Source organism: Pogoniulus pusillus, chromosome 1 (assembly GCF_015220805.1).
Source record: "Pogoniulus pusillus isolate bPogPus1 chromosome 1, bPogPus1.pri, whole genome shotgun sequence".
Classification (NCBI taxonomy): domain Eukaryota; kingdom Metazoa; phylum Chordata; class Aves; order Piciformes; family Lybiidae; genus Pogoniulus; species Pogoniulus pusillus.
The window spans coordinates 52,901,631-52,928,425 of record NC_087264.1 but is presented as its reverse complement, the minus strand read 5'-3'; the positions used below and the strand labels follow the sequence as shown (position 1 = coordinate 52,928,425).

Genomic DNA, 26,795 nt, shown 5'->3' with positions numbered 1-26,795 from the left:
TGCACTGCTGTGTGCCTTGCCCGGGGTGACCATGGACTGGCTGAACTCTGGAGGTGGTTCTGTGACTGATGCTACGGTCAGTGAGCAGGAACACAGGAACAACTCTGCTGCAGGACACTCCTCATCCCACAACAACCACTTGTTGCAGCCACCTTGGCTTGCTCTTCCTTGCACGTTCTCAAGGCAGACAAACCAGAAGTTGTCCTTCTGCCTCCATTCCAGGACTCCTCCTTAAGAATGACACAGACAACTGGTAGCAAATAACTTTTCTTTCTGACAATCCACATCAATATAATGCACAGCATCATAGCTTAATACAAATACTTTACACAACAGACACTTAAGGACAAAACAAAAGCATAATAACAATGCAGCTGCAGCTCCTTTAGTATATTACACAGCTGGGAGAGTTTCCTTTATGTTTCTTTGATCTTTCCTGTAGAATTTGAACTTCTGGTACCCCCAGTCAGCAAGCAATGGGATTAAAACAAAAAACACCCAAAAAGATGGGGAAATGTAGATGAACTAGAATGGAGAGGAAGTGATCTGCATCATAGAAAGGCACCTTCGAAAGACACCAGCAGCCTGGTGTAAGGGAACAGTTACAGGGCAAAAGGTTTCACTAGGCTCAGCACCTCCTAAGTAAAATGGAGCAGAAGAAGACAGAGATCTCTCCTTCAGGAATACAATACTGTCATCTCCTCCAATGGTCTCTGACTGCTTAACCTGTGCATGTGTGATAGAGCTGGGGTCATGCTGCTTCATTCAGTGTCCCAACTGACAGACTGGTTAAGAACCTGCACATGCTGTCAGCGGGGAAGGAGGGAGGGGGAAGAGCAACTCACACCTCAGAATCTCAAGGGAAACTGTGGCGGCTGCTGTGATGTGTCTGCTTGTGGCATCATCTTTTTCCACCTCCCAGAAAAGCTTGCTGCATGCCCATAGCCACTTAAAGCCCAAAAAGGTCAATGGACTTTGCTCTTCTGGGTTTCCCTCACTGCAGACCAAGCCATAGGTCACTACAAAGTGTCACTTTTTGCTTAGGGTGGAGGACTGGACATGCCCACTGCACTTGCTGCTGCAAAGCATTTCTGGAGGGTTCTGGTGGCTTAGACACTGTACAGGCAGCCTTTGTGGTTCAGACTTAACTTTTACTCTGGATGTTTGCTCCTCACTCCCTCTTGTACCATGGCTATAGTACCTTAGATGCCTGTAGATGGAGGGACTGGATACTTCTGCAGCTCCACACAGTGAAGACTCCATCTGGGGAACAGTGATGTAAGCCTGCATCCCTCCTAGCACCCAGGATGCAGTGAGTGCTCTCTGCATAGGAACTAGGACTTGAAGGCTTTATGCAACACCTGGGGGCTTACTTCAGAAAGAAAAGGTCAATTTTGTAACCCAGACATCGTTTAAGAGTGATTAAAAACTAGTGAAACATGTCTAATTATATTCAAATGGCATCAGTAGCACAGTGCATCTGTGAATTCCTGTCCAAGTTCCACATGGTTTTGAATTCCCCAGCTCTGCTTCCCTTGGCAGCTCAGTACCATTAGACTCCACTCTTCATGTCCAGCTCTTGATGATTTTGTGTCTCATTAACAGTCAGGAATTCATCACAAGCTCCCGTTTGGTCATTTGACTGCTCTTTATGAACCAAGTGCACCATTTCTTGAGACTTGCTGGCATCTCCATTCAGTCCACTTGTCTTCCTGTCCTCCACTGCCCCTTTGCCATTGTTAATCACTAGCTTCTTCTTCTGCCCACACCTGGAAAGAAAGGAGAAGAAAGCACTGTAAATGGAGACTGGCAGAAATCAGGCAAAAACACAAAGTCAGGGTTTAGGAAAGGGTGCTTGGAAATGACACTCGTGGCTGGCAGTGCAGACTTGTGCAATGCAGAGAGTAAAGTTTCTCCACAATGCAGGTTTGACTTTGGAGAGCATCCACTGCCAAACACAATGTTTGACATCAGCTCTCTGAGGAGATTTCTTGCCACTCCAGAAAGGAGCAACCTTTGTTACTGAAAGCTGGAGAAGAGTTTTCTAACGTTTGGCTGTACCCACATCTGCGAACTTTGTCTATGTCCCACCACAAGGACACGGTCATTCTGAACCCAGAGTCAGAGCTGCACCTTTGGAAATGCTCAAGAAACTGTGGAGCAGGCTCTGGCTTCGTCATTAAAGGCAACTTCACCCTTCTTTGCTCTAGCACACGTTTTCCTGTGCCAACTACCCTAGGAGATCCTGCATGGCAGGGAGGTTACACTTGGTGATCTCTGGAGGGCCCTTCCAACCTCTAACATTCTGTGATCATACCTAGAACCCCACCCATGGCAAGGACACACAGGACAACTGCTCTGGCTGCTCTCAACAGCATAGCTCCTTATGACAGCAAGGTAGGAAGGAGCTGCTGTGCTTTTGGTGTTGTGCTCCTTGCAGTGCGAGGGAGGAATCCTCCCCTGAACATGTGAATCACCTGCTGGTGCTGGTCGTTCACTGAGACCTGAGGAGGCTCTCAAAAAAAGGTAAGCTCATGCTGAAGGACCTGCCTGATGTGCCAGCTCTGCCCACCGAGTCAGCAGCTGCCCAGGGGGGTGGTGGACCATGAATGGCAAAGAAGGCTGGAGGCCACTCCTGGCTGACCCATCCAAGCACACAGGAAGATGCTCTGGAAATCTCCCCTGGAATGTGGCAAGGCTGTGGGCCGGGTGGAACTGTGACCAATGAACCAGGAACTGTATAAAAGCCCTGAGCTATGCCAGCTTAGCTGGGGGAACATCACCTGGGAGATTTCAGGCTGGAGGCAGCAGCCCAGGAAGGTCTCTCCCACACTCAATGCCAAAGGAGGACCATGGGGTGGTACTTATCTCTCCGGCTCTCTCTTTTCTCCCTCCCTCTCTCTCTTTTCTTTTCCTTTGGTCTCTGTTTTGTTTCTAAGTAACAAACACCCTTGTCTCGACCCAGGACCTCGTGTGTGTCTCCATTTCACCCAGGGGAATGTTCAGAAGAGCTGTGTCTCCTTCCTGCCCTGCGGATCAGGCACGGCGCTGCCCCACCAGCTCCCTGCAGCCTCCTGTCCAAACCCCATCCACCCTGGTCAGTGTGGCCTGGCTGTGCTTCAAGCTAGCAAGAAAGTGTTACCTACACAGCTGCCAGCTTGGCCCTCAGCTTGAACTGCTGTTGTGGCTACACAGTGCTGAACACTGCCTGTCCTGGGGCCAACTCACTATCCAAAGCAGAGCTGCAGTGTCTCTGAAGCTGTGCTTTGCAGTGCTTGCTCCTTAAATGAGTGTGTTTTGCTCCAATGACTGATTTGGCAGTTCCTCAAGGATTACTTTTTTGACTACCTTGAAACTCAGTTAAGCTAAAATGAGACTGAAACTGGAGGTGCTGCAGTTAAATTAGAAAATAAAGTAACTGTCAGCATTACAGAAGTCAAACCACTACAATCCTTCTCACCCTTCAAAGAGATGAATGCTTGAACCATTCTCAGCTTGCTGCTCAGCATCCTCCCTCCTCAGCTACCCTGTTGTCTCTTGGCCCTGCTAGCTTCAGGTGAGGGGGCAGCCACATGCAGGCTGCTGGCTGCACCACGACAGCCTCAGCACATTTGCAGCGCTTCAGCAAGTATCAGAAGAGAACCACAGAGAGGCTCAGGTTGGAAGGGACCTCGGAGATTATCAGAGGTTGGCCTCCTGCCATGGGCAGCAACACCTCTCAACTAGACTCAGCTGCTCAGGGCCTCATCCAGCCTGGCCTTGAATACTCCCAGGCAGGAAGCATCCACAGCCTCCCTGGGCAGCCTGTTCCAGACTCTCACCCCCCTCTACTGAAGAACTTCCTCAGCCCCAGTCTCACCCTGCTCCACCTCAGATTCAAACCATTCCCCCTTGGTCTGTCTCTAGAGACCCTCAGCAAAAGTCCCTCTGCAGCCTTCCAGGAGGAGCCCTTCAGCTATTATTGGAGGGTGCCCCTGGAGCCTTCTTTTCACCAGGCTGCACACCCCCAGCTCCCTCAGCCTGTCCTCACAGCAGAGCTGCTCCAGCCTTTGGACCATCTTTGTGGCCTCCTCTGGACTCCCTCCAGCAGCAATGTGTCCTTCTGCTGGGACACCAGCACTGGAGGCAGGATTGGAGGTGAGGTCTGAGCAGAACAGAGCCAAGGGGCAGAATCCCCTCTCTTGCCCTGCTGATAAAGAATGATTTCTTGCTTTATTCATGGTACCAACTGGATCCTCCTACAGTGAAAGACAAAACCCAACTTGTTTGAAGCACTCCAGAGTACAACCCCTACACAGAGCAGCAGGCTCCAACCGTGGGCACTTTGCAGCTTGCTCTCAGCTGCATGAAAACTCTAAGTAAAAGAAATGCCTTCCATTGTCAGTGTCTAGGGAGTCATTTACAGCTCCCAGGTGCTCTCCTTTCCTGCCAAATGCAGTCTATCACTAAGCACAGTGGCCCTGTGTGCCTGCTCCTGTGGTGGCTGGGTTAGGAGGGGACAAACAATGGCAGTCTCCACTTTTAGAGGCACGACTCAAGAACATATAAATCACTGAGCCTGTGAAGCTAAGGCTGTGTAACTCCAGAATCACAGCAAAGAAAGGCAGTTGTGGAGTTTTATGTCCCACCCACCAGATGCTTGACAAATTTTTACCTATCTCAATGCAGTGCCAGAGAAGCCCTGGTACTGTGGGTACAGCCACAGGGCACACATAGCAGGTGGCACCTCACTGCTGGCTGGAGCAGAACTGTGCCCATTCACTCTCTCTGGCTGTGTGGCTCTGTTTGGTCTCATCAAAGCCTCCCACACTGCAGCAGGGGCTGCCTGGGCTGCTCACTCCCCACGGAGCAGTGCTTTATTCTAGCAGCCCTGCCATGCTTTGGAGGACCTTGACACTGGTCCACAGAAACAAATGCAGGGTCCTGAACCTAGGCCAGAACAATCCTCACTGTCAATACAGACTAGGGGAGGAGTGGGGTAGAAAGTGGTCCTGAGGAAAAAGATTTGGGGGTGCTGGTGGGAGAGAAGCTGGACAGGAGCAGACAGAGTGAGCTTGCAGCACAGAAGGCCAATGGCAGACTGGGTTACTGCAAAAGATGTGTGGCCAGCAGATCCAGAAGGGGGATTCTGCCACTTTGCTCTGCTCTGCTGAGACCTCATCTGTAGGGCTGTGTCCAGCTCTGGAGCCCTCAATACAGGAAGGATGTGGAGAGGCTCCAGAGGAGGCCATGAAAATGCTCAGGGGGTTGAAGTAGCTCTGCTAGGATGACAGGCTAAGGGAACTGGGGCTGCTCAGCCTGGAGAAGAGAAGGCTCCAGGCAGACTTTAGAGCTCCATTTCAATGTCTGAGGAGGACCTACAGGAAGGCTGAGGAGGGGCTGCTCAGAGGGGCTTGGAGTGATGGGATAAGAGGCCTTCTCCAGGCTCACAGCCCCAATTCTTACAGCCTGGGGTCACTACTGTCCCTGGCCATCTGACACAGTTCTTACTCTCAGGGGACAGGACTTTCCTCCCAATAAGCAATAGAAGATAATTACTAATTCTCTGTCATCTGTGCAGTCTTCATCTACAGCCAGAGACCAAAGAGCTTCTACAGCTGCTGGCTCCACACAGCTCCATGGGAGTGTGAAGGCTGCAGGACAAGGAGCTCACCCACTGACACAGAGCTCTTTCCCGTGCTCTGCCACTGTGCTTGCAGTGCCTCTCAGGGAAGCCTACAGCAAGGCAGGGGCTCTGCTAAGGGGCAGGGGGCTCTGCTAAGGGGCAGGGGGCTCTGCTAAGGGGCAAGGGGCTCTGCTAAGGGGCAGGGGGCTCTGCTAAGGGGCAAGGGGGCTCTGCTAAGGGGCAGGGGGCTCTGCTAAGGGGCAAGGGGGCTCTGCTAAGGGGCAGGGGGCTCTGCTAAGGGGCAAGGGGGCTCTGCTAAGGGGCAGGGGGCTCTGCTAAGGGGCAAGGGGGCTGGGCAAGGGGGCTCTGCAAAGGGGCAAGGGGGCTCTGCAAAGGGGCAAGGGGGCTCTGCTAAGGGGCAGGGGGCTCTGCTAAGGGGCAGGGGGCTCTGCTAAGGGGCAAGGGGGCTCTGCTAAGGGGCAGGGGGGCTCTGCAAAGGGGCAGGGGGCTCTGCTAAGGGGCAGGGGGCTCTGCTAAGGGGCAGGGGGGCTCTGCAAAGGGGCAGGGGGTTCTGCAAAGGGGCAGGGGGTTCTGCAAAGGGGCAAGGGGGCTCTGCAAAGGGGCAGGGGGTTCTGCAAAGGGGCAGGGGGCTCTGCAAAGGGGCAGGGGGTTCTGCAAAGGGGCAGGGGGCTCTGCAAAGGGGCAGGGGGTTCTGCTAAGGGGCAAGGGGGCTGGGCAAGGGGGCTCTGCAAAGGGGCAGGGGGCTCTGCTAAGGGGCAGGGGGCTCTGCTAAGGGGCAAGGGGGCTGGGCAAGGGGGCTCTGCAAAGGGGCAAGGGGGCTCTGCAAAGGGGCCAGGGGGCTCTGCTAAGGGGCAGGGGGCTCTGCTAAGGGGCAGGGGGCTCTGCTAAGGGGCAAGGGGGCTCTGCTAAGGGGCAGGGGGGCTCTGCAAAGGGGCAGGGGGCTCTGCTAAGGGGCAGGGGGCTCTGCTAAGGGGCAGGGGGGCTCTGCAAAGGGGCAGGGGGTTCTGCAAAGGGGCAGGGGGTTCTGCAAAGGGGCAAGGGGGCTCTGCAAAGGGGTAGGGGGTTCTGCAAAGGGGCAGGGGGCTCTGCAAAGGGGCAGGGGGTTCTGCAAAGGGGCAGGGGGCTCTGCAAAGGGGCAGGGGGTTCTGCAAAGGGGCAAGGGGGCTCTGCAAAGGGGCAGGGGGTTCTGCAAAGGGGCAAGGGGGCTCTGCAAAGGGGCAAGGGGGCTCTGCTAAGGGGCAAGGGGGCTCTCAATGGGGCAGGGGCTGCCTTACCTTCTGCGGCTGTTGACGGCGATGCAGACGGCCAGGATCAGCGCCAGCGCCAGCAGAGCTGCCACGACGATCAGCCACTCTGCGGGCAGAGGGGAGGCAGGGCAGCAGGGGGGTTAGCAGGTCGCATGGAGCTCTGCCATCGCACACAGCCGCAAGGGCGCAAAGCTTCTGCGCTTCTCGGGCTGCCAGAGCTCGCTGCGTGCTTGCAGGAGTGTTTGCTTTACAGGTGCCAACTGATTGCCCTTGCATCTCTCAGCTGCACCCAGGGCACTGCAGAGGAAATGCCCCTGGCGGCTCTGCGCTGTGGTGAGCAGAGTGAGGAGCACTTGCACCACTCCTTTACTCCAGGGGCAAAAGAAAAGGCTTAGTAACAATACAGACGAAGCCCCAGGCACAAAGGGGCACAAAGGCAGGGTGAAGTGCTCATTTTTTCACCTGAAATCTCACTTTTGGGGGCAAACTCTATTAAAGGAACTAACAAAAAAGGAACAACCAAACTGGATGGGACCCTACCATGAGTCATAGCAGCTACACTTCAGTCCAGTGAAACACAATCATAGAATCAAAGAATCACAGAATCAACCAGGTTGGAAGAGACCTCCAAGCTCATCCAGTCCAACCTATGCCCCAGCCCTAGCCAGTCAACCAGACCATGGCACTAAGTGCCTCAGCCAGGCTTTGCTTCAACACCTCCAGGGATGGTGCCTCCACCACCACCAGGGTCAGTAAAAGCCTGGATGAGGCACTTGGTACCATGGTCTACTTGATTTGCTAGGGCTGGGTGCTAAGCTGGACTGGATGAGCTTGGAGGTCTCTTCCAACCTGGTTGATTCAGTGATTCTATGGGCTGAGGAATATTCTCTTTGCTCTTAACACTTCTGGGAAAGGAGGTCCTGGTGGCCTGGCCTTGCTGCTGCACTGCCATTATAGGCAGAGATCCACTCCCAAGAGCTAACTCCTAAGTTTCTGTGCTTGAAACAAGTCTCCTATCTTTCATTTGAAACTAATTAACTTCCTCTCATTGGTTGGTTGTTATTACTCCATGGTCAAAACTCGATAGGAATTCCTGCTGTACCAGACTCTTCTGACATTTCCTTTTGCCTGTTTCTGAGAAACTGAGTTCTTCCAGAGCTGCTTCAAAGGTTAACTTTCCTTTGGGCTCTTCTCCACCTTCGTGCATGTGATTAATGAAACGCCCTGAAGTGAGCACAAAGCTTCAGCTCTGCACCTGCCAGGCCCAGGCAGAGTGGGTGCATGACTTTCTCTGCTTTAAAAAGGATGACTTTATGCTAACATGAGGAAGTTCTTCACAGAGAGAGTGATTGGCATTGGAATGGGCTGCCCAGGGAGGTGGTGGAGTCACTGTCCCTGGAGGTGCTCAAGCCAAGCCTGGCTGAGGCTCTTAGTGCCATGGTCTGGTTGACTGGCTAGGGCTGGGTGCTAGGTTGGACTGGATGAGCTTGGAGGTCTCTTCCAACCTGGTTGATTCTATGGTTCTATGTCCCAGAATATATCTGTACCCTTCTGCAACTGGGTCACGGCACTGGCCTCTTTCTGGTCCATACTGATCAGCAAACTCTGCCCTGCAACACTCAGCCACTCTTTTCACTGAACATTTTCAAGAACAAGATGGTTTGCACATAGCTAAGCTGGACCTTCCCTGATTTCATATCCATGTATGTGTGTTCCTTGGGTCACAATCCCATTCTCCCAGTGCAAGACTCCTCTCAGCTGGATGCTGCTGGAGAATTATGTGTTACAACACCCTGAGTTTGTCAGCCTGCCAGTGAAAATGCTGGCTCTTCTTTGGGTCAGAACAAACTCCTACTCTGGGCTTAAACTGTTAAAACATAGGACTTTGGAAGCCTACCTGGTACCTTGGCTGAGCGTGCTTGCGGTACGATTTTTGTTGTTGCAGTCTCTCCAGGGGAAGTGGTGGATTCATAATACCCTCTGTGTGGTCCTTGGTTGCCATATATACTGGAGGTAGATCCTGAAGAACAAAGCCAGCTGTTAGGCTAAGGATGCTCAGGGAACATTTGTCAGAGAGGTACAGAGACTGTGACAATCACAACACAAACCACAGACTCTAGAAAGTTCATGCTGAGGTCATTCCTGGGCTGCATCCAAAGCAGTGTGGCCAGAGATGGAGAGAGGGGATCCTGCCCCCTCTGTCCTGCTCTGCTGAGACCTCACCTGCAGGGCTGGGGCTAGCTCTGGAGCTCTAAACACAGGAAGGACATGGACCTGATGGGGAGGGTCCAGAGGAGGCCACAAAGATGATCAGGGGCTGGAGCAGCTCTGCTAGAAGGACAGGCTGAGGGAGCTGGGGGTGTTCAGCTTGGAGAAGAGAAGGCTCCAGGCAGAGCTAAGAGCAGCCTGCCAGGACCTGGAGGGGCTACAAGAAGGCTGCAGAGGGACTGTTTGCAAAGGCCTGCAGGGACAGGATGAGGGAAATGGTTTGAGATGAGAGCAGAGCAGATTTATGTTGGATGTGAGGAACAAATTCTGCACCAGGAGGGTGCTGGAACACTGCAGCAGGTTGCCCAGGAGGCAGTTGAGGCCCCATGCCTGGAGCTGTTCAAGGTGAGGCTGGCCAAGGCTGTGAGCAAGCTGCTGTAGTGGAGGATGTCCCTGCTGAGTGCAGGGGGGTTGGACTGGATGACCTCTGGAAGTCCCTTCCAACCCAAACCACTCTGTGATTCAAAAGGCTTTACACTGAGCACTACCACCCTATGATCATGATGCTCCTCTGCATACTGACTTGTCTCTGTTTTGAATAACAACACTCCTGGGTTTCCCCTCTTGCCTCTCTCATATGTTTCAGTTTTGATTATGCTACACTTTTGTGAACCAAGAAGCCATTAGAAATTCCCAGAATCTCCCTCTCCTTTTTTTGTCCTTTAAAACTAGAATGACTGAGATAGAGAAACGTGGAACCTTTTCTTTTTAACCTTCCACAGGCTAAAAATGGGCTTCTAAACCTTTATTGCTATCATAAAGTAGAAGGATGGTTCTCTAGTGGCCTTAAACTTCATAGCTATGGAAAAGAAATGCTCTCTGCAAACTCAAAGCTGCATCCCTCATTCCTTTCTTTGGTTCTAAGGGGGCACTAGGCCTGAAATCCAAATGCATGCTTGTCTCAAGTATCTGCTGTGCTGACCATACTGCTGTAGCCTACATGCAGAGGCAGTTCTGGCCCCAGCTGTTGCCATTTCGGGATCTCAAGTCTAATGTTATCAGCAGACTACAGATAAAGTGATTTCATTTGGGATTCCTCCTTCACTGTCACTACACAAAAAGATATCACAAATCTCCACCTCTCTGAGTTCTTCCAGACTCTGCCAGCCCAAAATAAGCATTTCCTCTAATCAGCTGTGAGCTTCTTTTTCTGTAGCACACATTGCAAGTTATTTCTAGCCAACCCTTCTGATCTCATGTCCTAATAGCAGCTGGAAAACACAAAACTGAGAAACACACTTTTCCCTCTGTTAAGCTTTGCCAGCAAGTAGTTCATGAAGCTTCCAGATGTTTTCATTGCTTTATTTCACTGTTTTTATTGAAAAGAAACAGCTGCTGAGTTGTTTTGTGCTGTCTAGAGAGGGATGCCTCAGAGCATCTTTCTCATCAGTGCCTGAGCACTGTCTCTGTTTAGCTAGAAAGCTGAAACATCCCAAAATGGCTATGAAAATGATCAAGAGTCTGGAAGAACTCTGCTAGAAGAACAGGCTGAAGGAGCTAGGAGTGTTCAGCCTGGAGGAGGGAAGGCTCCAGGCAGACCTAAGAGCAGCCTGCCAGGACCTGAAGGGGCTACAAGAGGGACTGTTTGCAAAGGTCTGCAGGGTCAGGATGAGGGCAATGGTTTGAAATGAGAGCAGAGCAGATTGAGATTGGATTTTAGGAACAAGTTCTGCACCAGGAGGGTGCTGGGACCCTGCAACAGGTTGGCCAGGGAGGTGGTTGAGGCCTCATGCCTGGAGGTATTCAAGGTGAGGTTGGCCAAGGCTGTGAGCAGCCTGTGGAGTGCAGGGGGTTGGAGTGGAAGCCCTTTGGAGGATCTGAGGATACTTTTTTACTGAGGTGCTCTCTATGACTCTTGAGAAAAGCCACCACAATAGCACAGAAATACATGTTTAGAGCACTGCATTTGCCCATACCCTCCCCTGGGTATTGAGTATGAAGAATCAGGGCTCAATCCATTGCAGTTCTGGCTCTGGAGAGGTGCTTGTAAGGGATCCTCAAAAGCTCTCCCCTTTTCCCTTTGACAACATACTGGGGTGGGGTTTCTCAGAAGAGTTACTGTTTTGGCTTGCATCACTGAACTGAGTTGTTATTCCATGGGCACTTGGACAACAGGGCAGTCATGACATTGCACCACCCTGCTGGTGCAGAACTTGCTCCTCACATCCAGTCTCAATCTGCTCTGCTCTCATTTCAAACCACTGCCCTCATCCTGTCCCTGCAGGCCTCTGCAAACAGTCCCTCTGCAGCCTGCTTGTAGCCGCTTCAGGTCCTGGCAGGCTGCTCTTTGCTCTGCCTGGAGCCTTCTGTTCTCCAGGATGAACACCCCCAGGCTCCCTCAGCCTGTCCTCCTAGCAGAGCTGCTCCAGCTCCCTGATTTCCTCCTATCCTAGCAGTTGTCACTAGGGAGAAGAGACCAATCTGGCTCCAACCTCATTTCAGGGAGCTGTAGAGAGCCAGAAGGTCTCCCCTCAGCCTCCATTTCTCCCAAAGCCTGGATGCTGACTCCCCTGTGAGCATTATGCAGCTGTAAAAATTACCATGTTATTAGTGTTGTGTTATTATGAATTAACATTAATTAATTAATGAATGAGAGAATTTTCTGTCAAGTGTTTGCTGTATGATGCTGTAAAAGCACAGGTTCATGATCTCATTTTATGTGCAGAGAATCTCTACAGATCCTTGGCCAAATCCACCCTGGAAAGGTTCCACTAATTTCCAAGAAGGTGCCTGGCAATAGTACTGGGATTGGTGTCTCTCAGAAGTAGCCTTTGGAGGAAAAAAACCCCAAACCAAACAACCCTTCCTGTTAGGATGATTAATAGCATAGAAATTGCTTTTGGGAAGAAGGAAAAGTCCCTTCAGTTGCCATGCTGTCAGTGCTCACTACAAACAGGCACTTAATGACAGGCTGTGTGCGGGGCAGTGAGGTGCCCAGACCCCAGCAGGACAGCTCCTAAACACAAAAGGTTACTTCCAAATGGGATTTCAGTTACAGCTTGGTAATTAGTGCCTGGCATGATAGCAACAGCAAATACACTGGGAAAGGAAAAATGACTTCTCTTTGGATACATAATCACAGGACATAGAGGGGATATGGAGGGGACAGAAGTAACAGAGTAAAAAAGGAAGGCAAAATACTCTCTGGTGCGTGCATGTGTGGCCATGAAGAGAAACTGCACACCTCCTGACTCTGAGAGCTGTGCTACCCCAGGCAGACACCACACTGCACAGAAAGGCTGTTGGCAAAATGCTGGTTTAAGCCTTTTCGATCTACACAGGAAGAAATTCCCTTTAATGATGTCTTTTGAGCAGAATTTAAAGAATAGTAACACCCCCACTCACCCCCCCAGAAAACTGCTTGACAGCAATTGCCCAGCAGAGTGAGCGCAAACCTTCTGGGGCAGCTGCTATGGCAAGGATGGACAAAAGAAAAAGCTCAAGACTTGGAGTTCTTACTAGTAGGAAAAGAGGTCTGCAACTGGTTGAGATGATCTTCAGCGTCTGGAAAGAGCCCAGGCATCCAGCCGGCATGGGAACCCTCTGTGCTGTTGGCTCCTTGGCTTTCACCTCCAGGTAGAGTGCCAGCCGACAGCGGCCCCTTGGTTGCTTCCTCTTGATTAGCATCCCCCATGGGGTCTGAGGCTGCCGTGACGGTGGCATGATCAGCTCTAAACAAGGCTGCTCACCTCACCACCCCCAACATGGTCTCCCTCCTTCCCGATAGACAGCAAGCCAGGAAGCAAGTCCATCCTCCTCACTCCAAGCACAGGAGAGGAGAAGGTGTGAAGGTGTCCCCTCCTCCCACACTGGCTCCTGAGAGCTCTTTCAGCAACTCATGCATGCTCAGCATGCTGGAGACAGACACTGGCTACTCAGAGAGATGCCAGCGGCAGGTGGAGAGGGAAGACCTTCGGAAGGAGCCCAGAGTAGCCCCAAGCTGGCCCTGAGGCTCAGAGGGAGTGGCCATGCTGCAGCCTGCTCTCTGCTGCTCTTGCAGTCCATCAGTGGAGGAGCAGCGTGGGGTTGAGGGCAGCAGCTATGGGACTCGGCTCTGCTGGGACTGCCCTGCCCTCACCAGCGGGACAGCATTCCCCAGTCAGCTCCTGCTGCTGAGCCCCAGGAGCTTAACCCAGCGGAGCACCTCCACCGCGCCAAAGCGCACCGCGCCCGATGCCACCAGCGAGCAAGAAAGCAAGAAGGGGCTGCAGATTCAGCGTCACCACTCTGCTGCCTGGCACAGCAGTCAAGAGGCCACCCAGAATCATGCTGCAGTAATGGACAGAGACCACCAAGTGCACCAGCAAGGAGGCCCTGGGGCCTCGTCCAGAAGGTAATTCTATCACCAGCACCAATTCCACCAGGAGACTCTCGCGCTGCAAGTCCATGCTGAGACCACAGACACGCGAGGAGGAAGATAGGGCAAGGAGCCAGCTTCAGAAGGAATAATGCCTCAGTCCACTCCAGCCATGAGAAGTGAGAGTGATCCATTATTCTTACAGGTACCCGTCAGAGGAGGCTCAGCTCCAGCTTTGCCCCAGCTGGACGTGGTCGTGTGGAGGGCCTCGTTCCCAGGGATGGCTGTGGGGTGCACTATGCCTTCTGTGCCCTGTCCTGGTTCACTGTCTGAAGGCAGAGGTGGCTGAGTTGGATCTTCATGGTGGGCACCATCAGCAGAGGCAACTGCAGTTACTACAATGATTTAATCAGCTGTGAGCTTCATGCCTGCAGCCTTGCCCACCCCGTTCCCAACACGTGCAAGTTTCCTGGCCACTTTACACTACTGCTACCCCTTTTGAACAACAAGAGAGGGGAGAGCTTCTCTTCTCCCATATGTGATCACCACGCTCTGAATTGATTTACTGAACCTTGGCATTCCTTTTCCTCATGTTTTTCACTGAACACAAAATATCCCCAAGAGTGATGGACACAGGCAATGAGCACAGAGGCTGCAGTCATGAGAATTCCCTGACCTGCATTCCAGGCTGAGGTGCAGCTCCAGCATGTTGTACGTCACAGCTGGCAGCAGTGACAGTAAAGAGCCCATTCTAGAGGCTTTGGCTCCCTTCTGTTGCTCAAGACTCTGACCATAATCAGGTCACAAAGAATGTATTCAAATCTTTGCTCTTACTTGTAGGAGGAGAGGTCTGCAACTGGTTGAGATGATCTTCAGCGTCTGGAAAGAGCCCAGGCATCCAGCCGGCATGGGAACCCTCTGTGCTGTTGGCTCCTTGGCTTTCACCTCCAGGTAGAGTGCCAGCCGACAGCGGCCCCTTGGTTGCTTCCTCTTGATTAGCATCCCCCATGGGGTCTGAGGCTGCCGTGACGGTGGCATGATCAGCTCTAAACAAGGCTGCTCACCTCACCACCCCCAACATGGTCTCCCTCCTTCCCGATAGACAGCAAGCCAGGAAGCAAGTCCATCCTCCTCACTCCAAGCACAGGAGAGGAGAAGGTGTGAAGGTGTCCCCTCCTCCCACATTGGCTCCTGAGAGCTCTTTCAGCAACTCATGCATGCTCAGCATGCTGGAGACAGACACTGGCTACTCAGAGAGATGCCAGCGGCGGGTGGAGAGGGAAGACCTTCGGAAGGAGCCCAGAGTAGCCCCAAGCTGGCCCTGAGGCTCAGAGGGAGTGGCCATGCTGCAGCCTGCTCTCTGCTGCTCTTGCAGTCCATCAGTGGAGGAGCAGCGTGGGGTTGAGGGCAGCAGCTACGGGACGCGGCTCTGCTGGGACTGCCCTGCCCTCACCAGCGGGACAGCATTCCCCAGTCAGCTCCTGCTGCTGAGCCCCAGGAGCTCAACCCAGCGGAGCACCTCCACCGCGCCAAAGCGCACCGCGCCCGATGCCACCAGCGAGCAAGAAAGCAAGAAGGGGCTGCAGATTCAGCGTCACCACTCTGCTGCCTGGCACAGCAGTCAAGAGGCCACCCAGAATCATGCTGCAGTAATGGACAGAGACCACCAAGTGCACCAGCAAGGAGGCCCTGGGGCCTCGTCCAGAAGGTAATTCTATCACCAGCACCAATTCCACCAGGAGACTCTCGCGCTGCAAGTCCATGCTGAGACCACAGAGCACACGAGGAGGAAGATAGGGCAAGGAGCCAGCTTCAGAAGGAATAATGGCTCAGTCCACTCCAGCCATGAGAAGTGAGAGTGATCCATTATTCTTACAGGTACCCGTCAGAGGAGGCTCGGCTCCAGCTTTGCCCCTGCTGGATGTGGTCGTGTGGATGACCTCGTTCCCAGGGATGGCTGTAGGGTGCACTATGCCTTCTGTGCCCTGTCCTGGTTCACTGTCTGAAGGCAGAGGTGGCTGAGTTGGATCTTCATGGTGGGCACCATCAGCAGAGGCAACTGCAGTTACTACAATGATTTAATCAGCTGTGAGCTTCATGCCTGCAGCCTTGCCCACCCTGTTCCCAACACGTGCAAGCTTCCTGGTCACCTTAAATTACTGCTACCCCTTTTGCACAACAAGAGAGGGGAGAGCTTCTCTTCTCCCATATATGGTCACCACTCACTCACTGAGGTGCAGCTCCAGTGTGTTGTACGTCACAGCTGGCAGCAGTGACAGTAAAGAGCCCATTCTAGAGGCTTTGGCTCCCTTCTGTTGTTAAAAACTGTGAGCAGAATCAGGTCACAAAGAATGGATTCAAATCTTTGCTCTTACTTGTAGGAGGAGAGGTCTGCAACTGGTTGAGATGATCTTCAGCATCTGGAAAGAGCCCAGGCATCCAGCCGGCATGGGAACCCTCTGTGCTGTTGGCTCCTTGGCTTTCACCTCCAGGTAGAGTGCCAGCCGACAGCGGCCCCTTGGTTGCTTCCTCTTGATTAGCATCCCCCATGGGGTCTGAGGCTGCCGTGACGGTGGCATGATCAGCTCTAAACAAGGCTGCTCACCTCACCACCCCCAACATGGTCTCCCTCCTTCCCGATAGACAGCAAGCCAGGAAGCAAGTCCATCCTCCTCACTCCAAGCACAGGAGAGGAGAAGGTGTGAAGGTGTCCCCTCCTCCCACACTGGCTCCTGAGAGCTCTTTCAGCAACTCATGCATGCTCAGCATGCTGGAGACAGACACTGGCTACTCAGAGAGATGCCAGCGGCAGGTGGAGAGGGAAGACCTTCGGAAGGAGCCCAGAGTAGCCCCAAGCTGGCCCTGAGGCTCAGAGGGAGTGGCCATGCTGCAGCCTGCTCTCTGCTGCTCTTGCAGTCCATCAGTGGAGGAGCAGCGTGGGGTTGAGGGCAGCAGCTATGGGACTCGGCTCTGCTGGGACTGCCCTGCCCTCACCAGCGGGACAGCATTCCCCAGTCAGCTCCTGCTGCTGAGCCCCAGGAGCTTAACCCAGCGGAGCACCTCCACCGCGCCAAAGCGCACCGCGCCCGATGCCACCAGCGAGCAAGAAAGCAAGAAGGGGCTGCAGATTCAGTGTCACCACTCTGCTGCCTGGCACAGCAGTCAAGAGGCCACCCAGAATCATGCTGCAGTAATGGACAGAGACCACCAAGTGCACCAGCAAGGAGGCCCTGGGGCCTCGTCCAGAAGGTAATTCTATCACCAGCACCAATTCCACCAGGAGACTCTCGCGCTGCAAGTCCATGCTGAGACCACAGAGCACACGAGGAGGAAGATAGGGCAAGGAGCCAGCTTCAGAAGGAATAATGCCTCAGTCCACTCCAGCCATGAGAAGTGAGAGTGATCCATTATTCTTACAGGTACCCGTCAGAGGAGGCTCAGCTCCAGCTTTGCCCCTGCTGGATGTGGTCGTGTGGAGGGCCTCGTTCCCAGGGATGGCTGTGGGGTGCACTATGCCTTCTGTGCCCTGTCCTGGTTCACTGTCTGAAGGCAGAGGTGGCTGAGTTGGATCTTCATGGTGGGCACCATCAGCAGAGGCAACTGCAGTTACTACAATGATTTAATCAGCTGTGAGCTCCATGCCTGCAGCCTTGCCCACCCCGTTCCCAACACATGCAAAGTTTCTTTTTTCCACTGAATTTAAAATATTCCCAAAGGTGATGGACACAAGGAATGAGCACAGTGGCAGCAGTCAATAGTATTCCCTGACCTGCATCCTGGGCTGAGGTGCAGCTCCAGTGTGTTTTATGTCACAGCTGGCAGCAGTGACATTAAAGAGTTCCTTCTAGATGCACTGGCTTCCTTTTGTTGCTCAGACTGAGCAGTGCTAAGTCACAGAGTATGGGTTCATTCCTCTGCCCTGTTCTTTCAGAACTTCTCTGTAGTTTGCAATGCAATGAGCCCACTGAGCTGCAAAGCTGACTGCATGTTTTTTCATTCTAACTGGACCACAGAGAAGGAAAGAGAAGAGACTGCTCTGTTTGTTTTGATTTCCATCAGCCTCGCAGCATTGTAACCCCAGCTGCCCTTTTGAACTGGCTGGCTCATGCTGTCAAGTGGTAACAGCAGTGAGACAGAAAGGATACCACATGAAGAACACACAGCAACCAGAGACGACATTCACCCAGCAGCCACACAGTGGACAATAGTTCCTGAGTGTTGCATGTTTGAGAGAGGACTCAGAGCTGCTTCCTTTCCCCTTATCTCAGGGTGAGGTGTTTCCAGAGCACCCTTTTGCTGCTGTGACTGGTGTGTGTCACAGGGGACTGCAGAACCATGTAGGTTCATGCCAGGTTCTTAAACTCCTCCCTCTCATCATGCTGTGTATCAGCTAAAACCTATGAGAAGATCATGGCTACTCTCAAATCAGTGGCAGTAACCAGCTGATGTACAAACATACATCACTATGGACTCCACTGTCTGGCAAAGGCAGCTTGACAGCACCAAGTGTAATAAGCCTGACAAGTCCTTGGCTGTGCTTCACTGAGAAACAGGAAGCACTAAAAGTGGTGATGATGGGAAGTAAAAGAATAATGTTTTATCTAGAGATAAAATTGAAAACATCTATCTCTAGGTCCAACCAGGCAGACTGCAGAGGAAATTGAGCACTCTATAGTTGTTGTCTTCAAGACATGGACAAGTTACTCCTCTCTGCAAGTTCCTGGTCGAGGCAGCTGAGAGACAGAAGTGGTGAGCTGCACACAGTGACACCATGACTAGTACCTTTAGTGGGAGTCTCTTTGTCCTGGTTATTCTCTCTGGAAGGATTAACTCTATCCATTAGAGCAGTTTGTGCAGCAGCATGGTCCTTTCCTCGCTCCCAACCTGGGTACACCGACAGGTCTTGCGCCGAGTTGTTGTGTTTGGCCCCGTGGCTGGGGACCACAGCTGTTGTGATGATGGTGAAGCAATTATCAACTCAGCATAGAAAGATCCATTTGTCACATTATTGTCCTCTTCAGTTCTTGTCTCTATGCCAGGCCTTGCTCACATGTCTACTACATTTAGTGGCAAAGAGAAGTAAAGCAGATTTGCTGCTCAGTGTGGTTGATGCTTAGGAAAGCTGTCTGGTATCACTGAACAGGACTGGCTCCTCCTTGCACTGAGCATGTGCTTTCCAGTGCTTTCCAAACCCAAGATACTTCACTGCTGCCTGAAAGTATTTCCCCAAATCATGCTGCTGGCTTTGTGTTTGGTGAACAGCAAACCAATATCCACTGATGCAGAACTGAGAACAGCAGGGGAAGAAACAGCCACAAGAACATGACCCACAAGCAGGGCTTTAGGCGCAGAATTTGAGTGTAATGGCAACATCTCTTTTGTTTCCCCCTTAAAATGTCACTCTTCTCTTACTGCAGCATCTCCACAAAGCTAGACAAGGAAGGCTGGCAGAGAGGCACCAGCTGTAGATCTGTGTGAATGGTGCACACAATGAGGAGAGTGCCCAACTGGAGCACATTTGATTTGATATGACATTGCCAATAGCAACCAATCTGTAGCTTTTCACTAGACAGCCATGGTATGAGAGTACCCAAATCTTGTAAGCAGAATAACCTCTCCTTAATGCCTTCAACCCAGCTGAAAAAACACAAAAACACCACCACCTCCAAAAGACACAACCAAACAAGCAAGCAAAAAAAACCAAAGCAAGAATTGCCACAGTCATGTTAAAATATTAATTGCAACTAGGCCACAAAATATTGCTATAGTTGTACAATTAGAGTAGAGAAGGGCAGAGTAAAGACACTAATCCTTCCTGCTGACTGTTATGCACTAGAAGAAAGTTCCAACTCAGCAGTGCATCTGTCTGAGCTCCTGAGTTACCCTTTTAGGAGACTTTTTGAGCATGCCTACATCATGATACCTACAAGTAACCTCCATCCAGGCAGCAAGTAAGCTACTATCCAAATAGGTGTCCAAGTGCCAACCTGAAGTTGGTAACCTCGCTGGGACTGCATTCCTTCCACCAGGGAAGCTTATCAGCAAGGAGCTGGTACCACACTTACAGACCACAAACTCACAGAGTCATTCAGGCTGGGGATGGCCCCTGAGATCATCTCTGCTCTGCCAGGGTCACCACTAGACCACATCGCTAAGCACCACAGCTAAAGGACCTGGAAACACCTCCAGGGGTGGTGACTCCACCACCTCCCTGGGCAGCCTGTTCCAGTGCTTCACCACTCCTGCAGGGGAAAGGTTTCCCTAATGTCCAGCCTAAACCTCCTCTGGTGCAGTCTGAGGCTGTTGCCTCTGGTTCTGTCACTAATGACCTGTGAGAAGAGACCAGCATCAGTCTGTGCTCTCAGGTAGCTGCAGAGGGCGATAACGTCTGCATCAGCCTCCTCTTCCTCACACTAACCAGTCCCTGTGCCCTCAGCTGCTTCTCATCAGGCTCCTTCTCCAGGGCCTTCACCAGCTTACTTGCTCTTCCCTGCAGCCTCTCCAGCCCCTCAGTGTCTTTCTTGTGCTGAGGTGCCCCAAGCTGAACCCAGCACTCGAGCTGTGGCCTCACCAGTGCCCAGCACAGGGAGACCATCCCTGCCCTGCTCCTGCTGGTCACACCATTGCTGATCCAGGCCAGGATGCCATTGGCTTCCTGTGCCACCTGGGCACTCTGCTGGCTCACATTAGCTGCTTGTCTCCTAGAACTTCTTTGTCAGCTCCAATCTAACCCTGCTCTGCCTCAGCTTCAAACCACTCCCCCTTGTCCTGTCTCTAGACACCCTCAGGAAAAGTCCCTCTGCAGCCTTCCTGCAGGATCCCTTCATCTGTTGGAAGGCAGCTGTGAGGTCCCCCTGGAACGTTCTCTTCTCCAGGCTGCACACCCCCATCCTGCCCTCATATCCTCACAGACAGTTTGGATAGAGTTGCCATACTAACAAAAACTGCTACAAGCTACCCCACTTCCAACCACAGCCTGCAACAGGGCAGTGAACACAGCTCAGACACACAAAAATTACAGCTGCTGTCATTGAAACATTGACTGTGGCCTGCAGACAGAGCCCTGCTGGATGGTCTGCTCAAACCTTCTGGCTGCCAAGAGACAGGTACAGAACTCATCTGTCCCGGGTCCTGACACGCAATCCAAACAGGAAGGAATCCAGACCTCAGGGACAGGTCTGAGGGAGATGACAGAACATCAGAATTGCTCAGACTTATCCACAGAACCTCTGGTTTGGCCTTAGAATGCAACATTTTTAGTTGAAAAGCCCAAAAGACCCAACAAAGCCAAACCCTAAGCCTAAACCTTCGGCAGTCTTTGGTGGTTGACTGAAGTGTGAGCTGTGCTGTTACCTGTAGGAGAAGATTCCTTCTCAGTGCCACTTTCACCTGCAGCAGTAAATTCCTGTTGTTGGATAATCCCAGGTGTACTTGCAGGACTTTGTTCTGGAGTGCTCCCTCCTGAATGAACACTGTGTAGCAGTGGGTGTGAGGTTGGTCCTTGATTCTTTTCATGCTCACTTGTAACTAGTGCTGACAAGATGATGATTGAGTCAATGGTGATCAAAATACTCCACACTGGTCACATTACCATAGAGCCACAGGGTTGGAAGGGCCCTCAGGCATCATTCAGCTCCAACCCCCCTGCCATGGGCAGGGACACCTCACACTAGATCAGTTTGCCCAGAGCCACATCCACCCTGGCCTTAAAAACACCCAGGGATGAGGCTTCCATCACCTCCCTGGGCAACCTGTGCCAATGTCTCACCATCCTCATGCTGTTGTGTCACAGAATCATAGAATTCTATGCTGAAGAACTTCTTCCTAACATCCAATCTGAATCTACCCACTTCTAGTTTTGCTCCATTCTCCCCCCAGTCCCATCACCTGACACCCTAAAAAGTCCCCATCTTTCTTGCAGCCCCCTTCAGATACTGGCAGGCCACAAGAAGGTCTCCTTGGAGCCTTCTCTTCTCCAGACTGAACAACCCCAACTCTCTCAGCCTGTCCCCATAGCAGAGCAGCTCCAGCCCTTTGATCATTCTTGGCTCATCACCTACACAACAAGGCTGCCTCTCTTTGGGTTTGGGTTTTTCCTTTCTTTGTTGCATTTGATGTGAAATGAAAGAGGAATGAGGAGAGAAGTCCTTTGGGAAGCCTGGCAACCAGGAAGCCTGCCAATCACCAAGCATCACCAGGAAGGAGAAGTGAGAGTGCAGTGAAGTATCCTGATGACCAACAGCAAAGGAAAGCTGCAAGAGCAGCCATGGAAGAATGCAGAGGAACAACAGCTTGCATCTCTAGCTCACAGTTATTCCTACTACCTGAACTCTTCAGTCTGTGCATTCTGGGGCTTTTCATGTGAAAAAGATGAACCTTCTCTTCCGAGTTAGTATCTCAAACACACAGTTACAAGAGTGGTTTCAAGGAAACTCTCCTTCCTTCTGGATGAAGAAATGGACAGGTTCTTATCCCCAAAGGAGAAAAGAATTCTAAAGTTGTACTCAATAAGTAAAGCTGTTATTGAGAAAGTCACTCCATAGAATCACTGACTCATAAAGGCTGGAAAAGACCTTGCAGATCATCAAGTCCAACCTTCTACCCAACATCTCCATGACCACGGGACCATGTCCCAGAGTGCCACATCTACTCATTTCTTCAACACTTCCAGGGATGGTGACTCCACCATCCCCTTGGGCAGCCTATTCCAATGCCTGACCACTCTTGAAGAAAGGAAGTTTTTTCCTAATCTCCAACCTAAACCTTCCCTGACACAATTTCAGGCAATTTCCTCTTGCCCTGTCATTGGTTACTTGGGAGAAGAGGCCAATACTGGCTTGACTCTGACCTCCTTTCAGGTACCCAGGAGGTCTCCTCTCAGCTTTCTCTTCTTCAGACTAAGCAATCCCAGCTCCCTCAGCCTCTACTCACCAGCCCTGCTCTCCACTCCCCTCACCAGCTTTCTTGCCCTTCTCTGGGCCTGCTCCAGCACCTCAGTGTCCTTGTACTGTGGTGCCCAAAGCTGAAAACAGCACTTGAAATGTAGCCTCACCAGTGCTGAGTCCAGGGGGACAATCACTTCCTTACTTCTGCTGGTCACTCCACTTCTGATCCACATCCTGGCTCATGCTCAGCCTCACCAGTGCTGAGTCCAGGGGGACAATCACTTCCTTACTTCTGCTGGTCACTCCACTTCTGATCCACATCCTGGCTCATGCTCAGCCTCACCAGTGCTGAGTCCAGGGGGACAATCACTTCCTTACTTCTGCTGGTCACTCCACTTCTGATCCACATCCTGGCTCATGCTCAGCCTCACCAGTGCTGAGTCCAGGGGGACAATCACTTCCTTACTTCTGCTGGTCACTCCACTTCTGATCCACATCCTGGCTCATGCTCAGCCTCACCAGTGCTGAGTCCAGGGGGACAATCACTTCCTTACTTCTGCTGGTCACTCCACTTCTGATCCACATCCTGGCTCATGCTCAGCTGTCTGTCAGCCATCTCCTGCAGGTCCTTCTCTGCTGAGCAGTTTCCAGCCACTCATAGACAAGCCTGGAGCAGTTGTGGGGTTGTGGTGATGGAGGAGCAGGAGCCAGCCCTTGACCTTATTAAACCTCATGCAACTGACCTTAGCCCACCAGTCCAACCCATCCAGATCTCTCTGTAGAGTCTTCCTACCCTCCAGCAGATCAACACTCCCACTTCATTCTATGTCATCTGCACCTTGCTCATTCTTTAATTTACTGCTGTTTGTATGGCAGAAGATGAAGTCAGAAATCACCTGAAGTACCACCACCATCAGGGTTTTTCTAGTGAACATTAAAAGGCTTAGAAAATAAAGACCAGGGTTAAAAAAGACAACAAGAACACATATAACAAACACTAAGATGAGCATTAGAACTCAGTCTAGATTATACCCACTCTGGGTTTCAAATGTTTCCATGAGCAATATATTAAAGGTAAGGCAAAGGTCCTTCCTAAGGGCACACAAAGCTTGAGCCAGAACTTCTACATGCACTAGAGAGAGAAACCTGCCTGATAGCCCAAGAAGAGAGAAGGTGGAGGAACATTCATCTTCACATCCAGCCAATGCAACGCTCGTAAGGAGAGCACTCATGCAAACAGAGCTAACTGTCTTTGTAGTTATACTGAATACATAGAGATTATCTTGCTACAAAAAAAGAGGCAAGTTCCAGTTAACTCTTACATGAATGCAACTGATCTAACAATGCTTCAGATCCAAAAGGAAGGTACCACAGGAGGGATTTCTAGGCATCTCCAGCAACTGTTCCGACAGCAGCTGTCTAAGCTCACTGGCTAAAGCACCTTGGAACCAGAAGGACAGATGCCTGGCTCTTGGAGGCAAACCCTATCACCCAGAGAACTGTCAGAGGGCATGGAAAAGGTTTGTTTTCACAGGGGGGTTTCCACAAGTCCCAGCAAAGTTTATTTCTCTTCAGTGCTATCTCATTTTAGGTAATGCCTAGCCCGGACCCCAGCCCAGATGTACACAGCTGTTCAGTTCTGCGCCCCTCCTTAACAGGGCAGGGCTGTGCACGACAGCCATAACATCCTACAAACAAAGCTCAGCTCCAGCTGTGCTCTTCAAAACACTGCAGCTAGAAACCATTTAAGGTACAGAGCAACGATAGCTGGAGAGGGCCCCCTGCGAGCTTCTGCCTACACAGGGGTTTAGACCAAAAACCCCCAACCTCTTGAAGAGCATGAGGACACTTGCAGCATCTCAGCTGGCTGCTGGCACTAACAGTGGCAGCAAAGTGTTGGTGCTCACCTAGAGATGATCCACCATCCTCTGCAGCAGTTTTGTGTATTTGGACCTCCCTTCTTTAGCTGTGTCCCCAGATTTTCCAATAGAAATTTGGCAGTGGAAGGAAATGGACTTTTTTTTCTCACCAAGGTGGGTTGTCAGGTATGACATGCTCAGATATATCACACTATTGGCAGTGCAAGGTGGAAAGTCTGAGATGTGAGGAAAAAGTGGCAAGTAATGAGGACTGAATGGCAAGGAGGGAGAACTGGGGATGACAGCTGAATGCTACAGGTGCCACTTCTGAGGGCTCGGTAATGCTGTGAAGGCATGGCACAGAGCTGAGGCTGACGGCGTGGGAACTATATCCAGCTGTGCAAATCTGAGCCTTATCTGAAATACTGAATTGCTTTACCCCTGCCAGCAGAGCTAGGATACTGCTCCTCTTCATCTGTGTAGGCAGGGCTCCAATGGTCTTGTCTGGAGATCTCCAGGGGCATTCCGTGCTGCACGTCCACAGCTGTTAAACAACGAAGGGTTCGACACTGACCATCTGCCAGTACCCTGCTGTCAGGGTGTGCCAGGAAGGAGATGGAAAATGGAAATCCAGGCACAGCTTAGCTGCAGTCTCTGCAATCTCCCTGCCAAATCCCCATGCATCCAGCTAGTTGCTGCTTTCTGTGCATTGGACAGAAGCAAGCTTTCCCAAGAAGAATGGGGGGAAATCCAAACAACTGAGGCATCCTGGAGAGTGGAAGTAGTGCAGAACCCTGGCAGCAGTGACACATGTTGAAACTCAGGCCTGAAGAATAGTGCTGGGCCTAAAGAATGTGTTAGCCGCCTGACTCCATGCAAACCATGCTTGCCAAGTGCTCAAGAAGTGCTCCTGTCCACGTTAGAACAGCCACCACTGAGCTAAACCACGAGGGACAGCAAACAATCGGCAGCAGCTGGAAGCCAGCAGTAGGCAAGAGCGCTACAACGCAACTGGGTGCTGCAAGACTTCCACAGGAGGCTGCACACATTCCACCCATGGAGCATGCAGACACCACTGGGCCATCAGAGGCAGCTGGAAGGCCATGTGCCGCCAACGCAGAGTTGCAAAGGAAGGTGGATTGATGCTGGAAACCCCCAGGAGAGGAAACAGTCCCAGAGCAAGAAGTCATTTTTAGATTTCCTTGTGAAAATTACAATCTCTTCCAGAAAAAAAATTCCAACCCAAACATCCAAGTAGTCACAGGATCAAAGGATGCCAGGGATTGAAAGGGAGCCAAAGAGATCATCCAGTCCAACCCTGGTGCCAGAGCAAGACCATACAATCCAGCTCAGGTCACAGAGGAACACTTCCAGACAGGCCTGGAAAGGCTCCAGAGAAGGAGACTCCACAGCCTCTCTGGGCAGCCTGTGCCAGTGCTCTGTGACCCTTACAGTAAAGAAGTTCCCCCCTGTGTTGAGGTGGAACCTCCTGTGCTGCAGCCTGCACCCATTGCTCCTTGTCCCATCCCAGGGAGCAGTGAGCAGAGCCTGTCCTCCCACTCCAGACCCCCAGCCCTCAGATATTTATTAACATGCCACTGGGGTTTAGCCTCCCCAGGTTGTGCTTGGACATCTTTTGCAGACAGGACGCTCACTACCACGCAGGTGCTGGTTGTACAGATGTGTGCCAGAGGAGGAACAACACTGGGTAGAGCAGGAAGAAGAATGAAACCATCCAGAAAGGCAGGAAGTTCCTTACTAGTACTTGGAGCATGCTTGTCCTTGGCCATGGTCCCATCCCAGCCTGGAAACACTGTTGGGAAAGTCGCCTCCTCTGAAGAGTCTTCATCATCTGAACCATTGCCACTGGAGGTCAGGTCTGCTGTGGTGATGTTAAACCTGCCATGAAGACCTAGCCCACAAGGTCTTCTGCTGCCAGCAGCCAAGCTGTCCTGCCTCCCTCACACACAGCCTCATGCTCGCAGGGCAGAGGTGGCCCCAAACCTTGCTCTTCCCACCTCAACCCCAGGCTAAAGAAAAGCAGTGACACAGGCCACACACTCAAGCACCCCTCCATCCAATGCTTCTGAAGCTTGCTGCCCTGGCACCCTGGGTACTCAGCCCCTAACCAAAGCACCCTTTAGCATGGCATCCTTTACCCTTGGTTGCTTGCGTGGGTCCTTGCGTCTTCTCTCCAGGATTTGACCACCACCAGTGGTTTGAGAAGGGATTCCACCAAGCTTGGGTGGTGGCTTCCTCCAGGTCATCGCGATGGGGCCCCGGAGCTGCTAGGACATGGTTCATTCAACCAAGATCCTGTTAGGACTTCGTGAGAAGCACTTTTCCTCCAGCAAAGTCAAGTCCTCCAGCACCAGCCCCCTGAGCATGCTCATGCTGCTGAGATGGATGTGAGCTCCAGGTGAATGTATGAACCCAGGGTGCATTACATTCCTCCCACAGCCAGTCGCAAGCATCAGTTTCGGCGCCGGGAAACAACAGAGTCCCTTGAGAGGAGGCACCAAAGGCCGCAGGGGTTTGCTCACCCTTCCCATTCAGCAGGGTAAATGAACTCCTCCCAGGCTTTGCCAGCAGGAAAGAGAAGTCAGGCTTAGT

The 26,795-nt window shown here is 51.9% G+C and overlaps 1 protein-coding gene across 9 annotated transcripts in view; it reads right to left on the bottom strand.

Moving 5' to 3' along the window:
- Window positions 1-251: 251 nt before the first annotated feature.
- The window catches only part of CD44 (CD44 molecule (IN blood group)), a 69,653-nt gene continuing 43,109 nt past the window's right edge, over window positions 252-26,795 (bottom strand). For 2 of the 9 annotated variants that reach the window (XM_064152194.1, XM_064152229.1), the window contains 11 exons: window positions 26,342-26,467; window positions 25,942-26,064; window positions 16,856-17,047; window positions 15,814-15,999; window positions 15,315-15,506; window positions 14,273-14,458; window positions 13,648-13,833; window positions 12,601-12,786; window positions 8,771-8,893; window positions 6,901-6,979; window positions 252-1,769 (listed from right to left, as the gene is read on the bottom strand). In XM_064152194.1, the coding sequence (XP_064008264.1) occupies window positions 1,553-1,769; window positions 6,901-6,979; window positions 8,771-8,893; window positions 12,601-12,786; window positions 13,648-13,833; window positions 14,273-14,458; window positions 15,315-15,506; window positions 15,814-15,999; window positions 16,856-17,047; window positions 25,942-26,064; window positions 26,342-26,467 (1,796 nt within the window). In that variant the 3' untranslated portion in view covers window positions 252-1,552. Of the gene's footprint in view, window positions 1,770-6,900; window positions 6,980-8,770; window positions 8,894-12,600; window positions 12,787-13,647; window positions 13,834-14,272; window positions 14,459-15,314; window positions 15,507-15,813; window positions 16,000-16,855; window positions 17,048-18,220; window positions 18,353-24,386; window positions 24,727-25,941; window positions 26,065-26,341; window positions 26,468-26,795 lie in introns of those variants that run through there. The other 7 variants (XM_064152213.1, XM_064152206.1, XM_064152198.1 and 4 more) reach the window with 7 other exon arrangements.